The 11,444-nt window shown below is 41.6% G+C and overlaps 1 protein-coding gene across 1 annotated transcript; it reads right to left on the bottom strand.

Annotated features, from left to right (window-relative positions):
* Positions 1 to 2,883: 2,883 nt before the first annotated feature.
* MMP7 (matrix metallopeptidase 7) lies at positions 2,884 to 10,989 on the bottom strand. Its single transcript, XM_069555195.1, has 6 exons — positions 10,770 to 10,989; positions 7,695 to 7,921; positions 7,462 to 7,610; positions 5,607 to 5,735; positions 5,311 to 5,472; positions 2,884 to 3,159 (listed from the first exon to the last, which is right to left on the bottom strand). The coding sequence occupies exons 1-6, from the start codon at positions 10,902 to 10,904 to the stop codon at positions 3,131 to 3,133; spliced, it is 831 nt and encodes a 276-aa protein (XP_069411296.1). The 5' UTR covers positions 10,905 to 10,989; the 3' UTR covers positions 2,884 to 3,130.
* Positions 10,990 to 11,444: the final 455 nt, after the last annotated feature.

Genomic DNA, 11,444 nt, shown 5'->3' with positions numbered 1-11,444 from the left:
TAAAATAAGAATTTATTTTCTTCAGCTTCATAGATCTCAACTAAGGGTTATTTTGCCCCTTAGAGGTTATTTGGCAATGTCTGAAGACATCTTTGGTTGCCATGACTGAGGATGGTTTACTGGCATCTAGTGGGGAAAAGAAGGGGGCAACAGAGGATGAGATGGTTGGATGGCATCACCGACTCAATGGAGATGAGTTTGAGTAAAGTCTGGAGTTGGTGATGAACAGGGAGGCCTGGGGTGCTGCAGTCCATGGGATTGCAAAGAGTTGGACATGACTGAGTGATTGAATTGAACTGAGCTGAGTGGTGAGAGGCCATGGGATACTGCTGAGCATCACCCAATGCCCAGAACAGCCTCTCATGAAGAATTATTCAGTTGAACATGCTAATAGCGCTAAGGGTAAGAACATTTGCTGCTGCTGCTGCTAAGTCGCTTCAGTCGTGTCCGACTCTGTGCCACCCCATAGATGGCAGCCCACCAGGCTCCACCGTCCCTGAGATTCTTCAGGCAAGAACACTGGAGTGGGTTGCCATTTCCTTCTCCAATGCATGAAAGTGAAAAGTGAAAGTGAAGTTGCTCAGTCGTGTCCGACTCTTAGCGACCCCATGGACTGCAGCCTACCAGGCTCCTCCGTCCATGGGATTTTCCAGGCAAGTGTACTACTCTTGCAGAAAAATATGGGTATACTTAATATGAACTATACACTTGAAAATGGCTAAAATGGTAAATTTTATATTATGTGTACTTAACCACAATTAAAAAAAAAAAAAGAACATGGGTTCTTATTTTCTAGGCAGAATTTCCAGCTAGAAGTGAGCTTATGCATTTTGCATAGAAATAAGAAAATTCAGCTTCTATGCTCAATTAGTGTTTAACTTCATATTTAAGACCGATGAGATACACAACAGAGCCCTTGTGTCACACACCATAGGAGAGCTGGTCAAGCTACCATGGCAGAGATTTGCAAACAACAGGCATAAACTGACTCTGGTTAATAGAAGCAAAAGATAAAATTTATTGGAAGGCCCTGCAGTCAGCTGCAAAACCTAAAGAGAAGTCCTGTACCTAAGATGTTTGTAGGACAGGAACCAAGGCAGCTTCAGACATTTATCCGAGTGTAGGACTGAGTAGGCAGTGTCTCCAAAACCCACTGCCAGGGTGAATCAGCCTCTGGTGTTTACAGGTGAGTGTCTGAGAGGCCAAATGTGGTTCCTGTAACCCTTCTCAGCCCCGGCAATTTGTGGCATACTTAGTGATGGATGTCTCACTAAGACAGTCTACAAAGGAGAAAGACTGTCCCTGTCCCCAAAAGTACGGTGAAAGGATGCTGGGCAGGTAAAAACAACATGCATTTCAGCTGCAAGATAGATACTGTCTCCTGCTGCCCAAAGCAAAATGCAAACTGGCAAACAAAATACAAGAAATGCTTTAAATACAAGACATTTGTTTCCTATGAAATTGATGGAAATAACTTCTCTTGATCTGTTTTATCTTCTACAAAATGAGGAACTTTAATGATTCCTATCTTCTTCTACATTTTCATTATAGACCTGTTCCCTTATGTTTCTAAAAAAGTCTTTGAACTCCTCTTCATATATACTTTATATTTTACCTAGGTAGTGGATTCCCCCTCTCATTTTTTCTATTCTTGGAATGGTTTCCTAATGGTTTTGGCAGTATTTCTGAATTTTGAATTATTGATATATTTTGGGTGAAATAACAGATCTTTTCAGGGTGCTTATGTGTGGCATAATTTGTATCAGAAAGAAAGTCGATTCCAATTATTCATCCCTCCATTTGTAGAGAAAACCATGTGGGGGTGTAGGGAGTATGGAGGAGGAACAGCTTACATGGAAGAGCCTTTTCCGGCTCTGTGTCCTGCTGAGGGTTAAGCCCTGCATGGAGAGTGTTTTTCCCACAGAAACATGGTAGTGAGTCTCTATGCCCGGAAAGGGAGAGCTCCCTGGACTTCAGGAGATGAGCTTCTGAGGGAAGCTGCAAGGACTGGGGTGTAGAGATCTGAAGATCAGGAGAGATGAGGGAGGAGGTTGGGGCCTGCGGAGGCCGGTGGCCGGTGGGAAATTCCTGACGCTGGGACGCATCAAGGATGTGAAGGATGAAGATAACATCCAAATGGAGTTTTGGTCAATCATCGTCCTTGTGCAGTGTAAAACCACACAGTTGATACAGGTCTCACAAGGTCTGTAGGACTGGTTTGGAGAAAGGAAGAGAGAAGAGGGTGAGCCATATCTGGGTTGCTGTGGGGCAGAGGAGGGGGGCCAGGGCAGCTGTGGTGGGAGAGATGGAGTGAGGTCAGGTCTGGGGGGAGCTTGCTGCTGGGAGTGACTATGAGAATGCAAATCCTTGGGAATTCACATGTGTTTTGTGGGAAGCACTGGACTACTCAGAATACTCAGAGTGAGTGCTCGGCCCAAAGGGTGAGGGGAACTTAGTGTGCTTTGGGGCTCTACTGTCTTGGGTTATATTACACTATACCTGACCTGGTAATAGGTTAGGGGCAACTGAACACCCAAAATAATGTGGTGGGGTTACTTATGTTTTTGGTTTCAGCCTTTGATTTCATTGTATGGCATGTCTTCTTTTGCCGCAGTCCTCCCAAATAGAAATCATTTTTGTACTCAGTCACTCAGTTGTGTCTGACTCTTTGCAGCCCCATGGACTGTAGCCTGCCAGACTCCTCTGTCCATGGAATTTTCCAGGCAAGAATACTGGAGCAGGTTACCATTTCCCACTCCAGGGGATCTTCCTAACCCAGGGATTGAACCCGAGTCCCCGGGGTCTCCTGCATTGGCAAGCAGATTCTTTACTACTGCACCACCTGGGAAGCTGGAATAGTTTTACCAAGAAATAAAAATTGTATTTATCTATATGTTTAACATTTATTGACATCCACCAAGTGCACCTTGCTTGAGGAGAGGCATAGATGAGTAAGACATACTGATGTCATAAACAAGTTTATCCACAAATGGAGAGACATAAAAACCAACCACAATACAAGGTTGGAGGCAGCAAGTGTTAAATGGAAGGCAGGAACAGTGTTCTTTAATTCTGGTTGGGAACAGTTACATAGAACCCAATGAATGAATGTGTGTTCTTGCTGAAGTTTCTATTTTTTTCTTGAATCATTTCCCTTTCCTGTTAAGAGACAAAAATAAGAACATTCTGGCATTGTATAAAACACATACACACAAATCCTAAGGCTAAAAAAACACAAGAAGTGTTGCAGTAGGTACTCATTCATCCAGCCCCCTTTTCTATGCCTGGGACAAGTTTTGAAGATTAACCTCCAAAGGCTAAAAAGGCAGCACTGAATAGTGTGTAGGCCTTGGGCGTCAGATACTTTTGCATCCTGTCTCTGCCATTTTACCAGGGGCATGATCTTGGGTAAGATACTCCTTATTAACAGCCTCTCTTCATATTAGACTACCAATCTATAGAACAAGGGCATTAATAATTTACTGGATTGTTGGAATAAACAAGCTAATGCATGTGAAATGCTTGGTACATTATATAAACTTGATGCATTTTAGCTATAATTTTTATGATCCTGAAGAGAATGTTGGGAATTTTACATTTGTGAGTTTAATCACATTCTTTTGAATTTATGTTTTCTGCTCATAACACTTCTTGGATTAATAAACACCTTACATTTAATACCTATATCATTAAGTCTTGCTTTAATTTATCCAGAAGCTATCTCTTTCCAACTTTGACTGGAGGCACCTCACTCTCTGAAACATAGGGTTTAAAGCACTAATCCATGAGTTCCATGGTTTTATACAAGGGGAGGTACTAATAATATTTTCTGCCTTTTGGTGATAACTGCCAACAATTGTCAGTGTTTCGTGAGCTCTTTTGACAGCAGCATCTCCTTAAATAAGAACTTTGAGGTACAGTTACATGATATTTTCCAAACTGTCTTCTTTGAAATGCTATTCTGAGAGGGCTCAATGGGTGTTCCAAAGAGAGGATTGGAATTTAGGAAGCGCTGAATTAAACAAGAGTTTGTTAGGTTCTCTGTAACATCCCATGTACCTCAAATACAGTAGGTAGTGGTTTTTGAATTTGTTTCTCCAAAGCATCTTTTTTTTTGGTGGGGGCCGGGTAGAGATGGGAATTGTCCGGTAGGACAAGTGTTCTGGGAACACAATTTGAGAAAAGCTGATTAATAGTAAATTTCAGCTTCAATCTGTTATCTTACAGGAGTAATTTCCCTGTGAGGACATTACATTATTTATTATGTGGAAGCACTTTCACTGCTTTTCTGAACATTCAAAAACTCTTAGGTGATTTTTTTGCCGTGTATTCTTATTATCCTGACATTTTTGCCAGAAAAGTTTAATTGAATCTGTTTACTTAAAGATATCATTTTGTATGTATTCTCTTTTCCAAATTGCTTTTAAAAGCATACTAAGTAGTGATCAGCTGAATTGTGTAGTAGAAAGTGTGAAGTCATGCAGCTCTGGCTTGGAATCTTTGTTCAAGAACCCAGAATTTGTCCTTGGACGATTTATTTAGCTTCTTTGATTACTACTATTATATTCTTTGCTCTATTACTATTATATTTTCTGTAAGGATTAATAAACTCTTTACATTTAATACCTATATAATTAAATCTTTCATTTGTCTGGAGACATAGCTTTTTATCCTTGTCCTTTGATTTCTTTCTCACAATACCTCTTTCTGACTTGATCAAGCAAATACAAATCAGTTTATTTTTTTAAAACTGAGTTTGGAACTTGATTAAAACAAAAAAGTCCCATGTAGCTTGGGACATGGGATATTCATACAATCATGACTAGCAATTATAAGAAGTCACTGTTGATGGCTAATTCCTTTCCCTATGTACATACGCAGGCAAGAAAAATTAGGTCACTTTTCCTTCTCTAGGGCCAAATCCTTGGGAGTGGGAAGCTACAGGGGAAGGTGTTATATTCCTTAGTCTATCCCTGTTGGGGAGTCTCCTAAAGTACTTGAATTGAGCAAGAAGGAAGAGCGAGTTGCAGCTTAAAGAAAAACCCCTTGAAGTTTCATTTTCATGATTTCATCAAATGGTATTATATTACTGAAAACTTAAAATCATAGTATAAATATTCTCATAGTATAAAATCGTCTGATTAGATTTCAAGTATCCAATGTCTCAGATTTCTCCCCTCAATAGGCTTTTAGATATATATGTTCCAGTGTGTTTTTCAAAGTAAATACCTATTTCCCAGCCTTTTTCATTCAGGCCTACCATAAGGAGACAATGCCTCCTTATGGAAATACGGAAATTGTAAATATTACCGTATAATTTCTGAATTCCGTTGATATCATCCTGTGAAAGTTTGAAATTCTTGGACTCTTCTTTGCTGTAGGTTGGATACATCACAGCATCAGGATCAGATGAATGACTCAGACCTAAGGAATGGCCAAGCTCATGTGTTGCAACATACAGGAAGTTAATTCCTGAGACCAAAGAGAGACATACAGTGACCAACTATTATTAATCAAAGCAAATATCAAAATTAGAGAGAGTGAAGATATAGAAAGTTCAGGATTTTAAAAAGGATGTGTAGTGGAAGAGATACGGGATGCTGTACCTGTCCCGCTAGCATCAGTCCAGCATTCATCCTCATCAAAGTGAGCATCTCCTCCCAGGCCTGGCCCAGGTGCAAAGGCGTGAGCCAGTGTGGCTCCTGGCCCATCAAAGGGATATGGGTCCCCGTGAGCTGAAAGAAAGCAGGGCGATTGTCTTTAGAGACTGAATCTATATCCAGTCATTCCATCTTTTAGTCTATATGATTAGTGAGGTGAAAAAGATCAGTCCAAGAAAGCCAGCTACATGACAGGGTGGTTTGGGTATTTGTTTGTTACAGGAACTTTTTCTTTCATACAACTGCTGCTTATCCCTGATAACCTCCACATTTTGAAAGCTTACTGATGCAGGACTTCAAAAATATTCACGTCTAATTTATGGCGGCATCTAAACATTAAATTTGATCATTTTCCTTTGCCGCATGGTGGCAGAGTGGAGAACACGGGATTCAGCAGGTAACTGAATATCATTTAATGTAAGTTTTCTTAAAAATCTAGCTTATTCTTTGTGAATATAGTAGATAGTTCCTTGAAGAAGTGTGTTCAAGGTGTCTTAAAGTGGATTTTGATGTGCTTTTGTGATGCAGAGAAATTTATTTTCAAACAGTTATCTGGCCATATCCAATTTATCTGGTTCTTAAAAAGCATGGAGTGTCATGATCAGTGCTTTCTGTAAGGTTTTCTTCACTCTTGTCAATATTGCAGTTTAAGTTTAAATTTCAGCTAAAGTCACAGCACTCAGGAAGTAATATTAAAACAGACCGAAAGAGTAACATTTTCCTCTAAAATTTGCACCATGAAGCACCAGTAATTAATAGCAGTTCATGTATATGGGTTTTATCTCCTTAAGCCCTTTAACATAAAATTTTCTATTTTCTGCTTTCTTACTAAATACATGAAAGGTGTTGGCAATAGGCCACAGGGGCAATTCAATTCTTGGAGACCACTTAGGGCCTTTGGAAGTTGTAACCTCTTCTTTTGCTTATATATGTGTGTGCGTGCTAAGTTGCTTCAGTCGTGTCTGACTCTCTGTGACACTATGGACCATAGCCTGCTTGGCTTCTCTGTCCATGGGATTCTCCAGGCAAGGATACTGGAGTGGGTTGCCATGCCCTCTTCCAGGGGACCTTCCCAACCTAGGGATCAAATACATGTCTCATATGTCTCCTGCACTGGCAGGCAGGTTCTTTACCACTAGCACTACCTGGGAAGCCCTTGCTTATAATTTACACATGTATATAAAATGATTCATTTTATAAGATAGAGGTTGGCAAACTTTTTCTGCAAAGGACCAGATTTGTGGGCTTCATGATCTCTGTTGCATTTACTAAAGTCTGTCATTGTAGCCCAAAGCACTCACAGACAATAGGTAAATGAAAGAACATGGCTATGTTTGGGCTTCCCTCATAGCTCAGTTGGTAAAGAATGCGCCTGCATTGCAGGAGACCCCGGTTCAATGGACATAAGTCTTAGTAAGATCTGGGAGTTGGTGATGGACAGGGAGGCCTGGCATGCTGCAGTCCATGGGGTTGCAAACAGTCAGACGTGGCTGAGTGACTGAACTGAACCAAATGGCTATGTTCTAATAAATATTTATTTACAGATTTGGCACATGGATCATAGTTTGCCATCTTCTGCTATAAAAAGTGGCTCTAAACTAATGGGCTAGAAAAAATGTAGTAACATTAATATATATACACACATCTTCATATCTGTATTCCATTAATCTGCAAAGAGATCGATGTATCTGTCTATCATCTATCTATATCTCATTAAAGATTTTAAATCTGGAAAACAGGAGTGCATGGATATACACAAGCAAAACAGCACACAGGATCAGCCTGAAGGAATCTTCCTTACCTCTTCTTGCAAAGCCAATCATGATATCAGCAGTTCCCCATTTAACTCTCTTAAACGTCAGTGGGATCACTTCGCTCCATATTTTGAAGGCCTTGGCCACTAATTGATTCACTGTGATATGTGGTAAGTCTGAAGTATATGTCATGATCCTGGTAGCAAGCAAGAAAACAAGTTTGATCTTTTAGGAAAAAGACTATATTGCTTTTGCCAAAATGAGCCGAAGCAAAACTGACCTGTAGGTGACTACTTTGGAAGTCCATTTTGGCTGATTTGGGAATAGCGAAAATTCTGCAACATCCGGTACTCCACATCTGGGCTGCTGCATGATCTCTATAATACGGGGGCTTAAGATTCCAGTTATAGGAAGGTGAAAGAATCCTTCCATCCGCTTGAGTCTGACTTCTAAACTATTGGCATTCTTCATTTTTGAGTCAGATGAATAAAATCTCTTAAGATAGTCCTGTTGGAAAGAGAGTAATTGGTCTGTAATTCTTGTTTGTTGTCTTCTTTTATCTCAGAAGTCTGTCCATCTTTGCCTCTGATTCCTATGGACCCAAATAGTAGTCTGAAGGCAGAATAGTTACACAGTAACCAGGTGAAACAAGAGTGCATTCATGGGAAGAAAATTTAATATTGATGATGAGTCATTGCCATTTCATTTCATGGCCAAAAGAGTCCCTCTATTTTTCTATTACCCCATTGTATAATTTATAAAACATAGACTTGTTTTTAATGGTTGGGAAGAGTGCCCAGTGTCCCCTCAAGGTGTGCACCTGAGGTCTTCCCTTGGCATCAGAGACCCTTTGGGGAGATCCAAAGTCACCCAGCCCTTTCTTAGACACTCTGGAGGTCAGGTCCCTGAGGTTAAAGGTCTTAACATTTCAGTCCTGGGAAAGGAAATTAGGACATTAATTCATTTAATATATGTATTTTCTAGGTGAAGAAATCAAAATTCATAGTAACTAAATGATGTGCTCCGCAGTCACGTATTAAATTAGTAGGCAAACTGGTCCTGAGTTTCTTGACCGCTTGCCAGGCCAGCGCTCTTTCCATAGCTAAATTCTTTGTAAAACCCTCTTTGTGAAGCTATAAGGTAAAGCTGGTCTCTTAGGTGTGTTCCATGTGCAGTTAGGTCCCTGGTAATTTCTTAAAGGACCCCAGTGAATGGGTGTGAGGATAGTGGTCCCGCCGCCTAAATAGGAAAAAATAGAGAGTGAATGAAAATAACAACAGCAGCAGCGTCCCAAGAACCTTGATGAAGCACTTACTAGTGGCAGGGACTATACCAACAGCTTTATATGCTTATCTTATTTAAACCTCATAACCACCCTGGAAGTTGGGTATGGCAATACTTTCCTATTTCACATCTGAAGAATCATGGCTCAGAGAAGGGAAGTAACTTGCATGAAGTCACCCCAGGAGTGACCAAAGGAATGGGTATTTGAAGTCCTATTCTGATTCCAAAGCCCATTTCCTCAGAAAAACCTACAGCGTCATGTTAATGTGTGATAGTGCGGTCGAAATGAGTTAGGTGTATGAACTTCACCTAAGTAACCTTAGCAGTAAGGTGCTCTCTCTTCCTGTTCCCAAGGACTGTGTTTCATTCAATACAACAAGTACTCACTGTTCATCCAGGACAGTGGGGAGTTAATCCCTGATTTAAAAACAAATAGCTCATTTTCTCCCTTCCAGAGCCAGCAGCTTTACAAAGACACCCTCTGGAAGAAATCTCTCAGTATCCTTGAGATGAGTTTTCCTACCTTCCTTTAAAACTAGAGACCCTCCCTCTGGTTTACTGGCAATCTGCACGCTGGGTGAAGGGGCTCGACACTCCTGCAAGTGGACTCCCCCTGGAGAATCCAGAAGGTGGAACCATATGAAATGGACATTTTCTGGATCAAAAGAAAACAGTCAAATAGGACCTCCCTGATGGTCCAGTTGTTAAAACTCTGCCTGCCAATGCAGAGGACATGGGTTTGACACCTGCTCTGGGAGGATTCCACATGCCGTGGTGCAACTAAGCCTGTGTGCACAGCTACTGAGCCTATCCTCCTTACGAGAGACGCCACCGCCATGAGAAGGCTATGCATTGCAACTGGAGGAAGCCTGCACACAGCAACGAAGACCCAGCGCAGCCAAAAATAAAATAAACACATTTTAAATAATGGCCAAATATCAGTCATTTCATGTGGTTCAATCCAACACATTACAAGGACTTTCAAAAATTCAAAGTTAGTGTGAAAGAAAACTCAACTTTTCTTATGCTTAAAGCTTAAATTTATAAACAATACTTTTACCAAGTAATAATAACATGCACTTTGGGCTTTTCTGGTGGCTCAGCCTGTAAAGAATCCGGAGAACCCAAGGAGGCTTGGGTTCGATCCCTGGGTCAGGAAGATCCCATGGAGAAGGGAATGGCTACCCACTCCAGTATTCTTGCCTGGAGAATCCATGGGCAGAGGAGCCCTATGGGCTACAGTCCATGGGGTCGAAAAAGAGTTGGACTCGACTGAGCCACTAACACTTTCTGTCCCTCACTCACATTAAGATAATTATTAAGTAATATATTGGAAAGTACATGACTTTTGAACCAGAACTTGTTCTTGACTCTTGTCTCTATAGTGAGCAAGTATGTGGGATGTGAATCAACTTTACTTTGGTTTCTTCTTTCTCCCAGGATAGAGCTGAGGATTCAATGACACCACGTTAGGAGGTATTTCATAATCTGAAGTTGTTATATACACGATAGTTAGTATTGTTACCACTTCATTTATTTGCTAGACGCCTCAGGTATAAAACACAGTATTACTGTCTCCACTGGATATATGAGAAAACGAAGTCAGAAGTTCATGCCTCACCCATCATCATCGGTTTATCAGCAGGAGAGCTCCAACATCTACCCTCATTTTCTGTTCTCAAGTCTCTCCATCACTAGGGTCCTCATCTTAAGAAGCATCGCTTTGCTGTTTATGAGAATATCTCGAGTTACAATACACTGTAGTGGTCGTGAAAGCTTCAATTTATATGTCTCAAGGATGTTGCTTCACAACACCCCCATTTGATTGATATCATTGTATCTTCAGCTAGAAAACTGAAGCTCAAAGGTTAATAACATGCCTCTGTCCATCTACCCAGTCGAGTGGAGGAGGTTGAACTTGAATCCCCTCTGGCAGGCTTCAGAGCTTGCACTTAACCGCTACTTGATTAAAGCATATAATGCCTTTATAATCGGGAAAGTTATTAAAGTGGCAAAGCACAGTTTGTCTGGAAAGTCCGTGGCGGCCCAGGAGAGTGGGCCAGAGACGTACCTGAGCCAGCTGCCAGCGCGGGTCGCCCTCGCCTCCCGGGCCCGGGCTGAGTGGCAGGGCCGGGCTGCCAGGCAGCAGGCACGCGGCGCACAGCAGTGCCAGCCGCATAGCTGCCTCCTTGCACTTACAGGGCATTTGGTGTTCTGTGCCGGAGGCTGGAGAAATTTATATGGCTTCTTAACCTTGAATGTGGAAACAGGTGACTCATTTGAGTGTTTTCTTTGTTTGGAACATCTTACGGAACTTTGAAAAGCGTGTGTTATCTTTCATTAATGACAACGAGGAAGTATTACGCTCTTATTGGCAGGAAGCACTCAACGGATTTGTCTTTCAAAGGGTTTTTTTCCCCACTTGTCTTCTATATAAATTTAACCCATGAGAAGACATATTTTCTTTGCCAGAATCAAATTGCTATTTTTTTTTCTCTCATTTTAAAGCCTTTATTTGTGCATTCGTTTTTGGCTGTGCTGGGTCTTTGTTGCTGCGCAGGGTTTTCTCCAGCTACAGCCAGCCGGGCTACTGTCTGGCTGCGGCACGCAGACTTTTCACCACGGTGGCTTCTCTTGTTGCCCAGCACAGGCTCTAGGGTGTGCAGGCAGCGGGAACTGCGGCACGGGGGCTCGGCGGCTGGGACCCCTGGGCACTAAGCACAGGCTCACTACTTATGACAGATGG

The sequence above is a fragment of the Ovis canadensis genome, chromosome 15 (genome assembly GCF_042477335.2).
Source record: "Ovis canadensis isolate MfBH-ARS-UI-01 breed Bighorn chromosome 15, ARS-UI_OviCan_v2, whole genome shotgun sequence".
In the NCBI taxonomy this organism is placed as follows: domain Eukaryota; kingdom Metazoa; phylum Chordata; class Mammalia; order Artiodactyla; family Bovidae; genus Ovis; species Ovis canadensis.
This window is presented reverse-complemented; position numbering and strand designations above follow the sequence as displayed.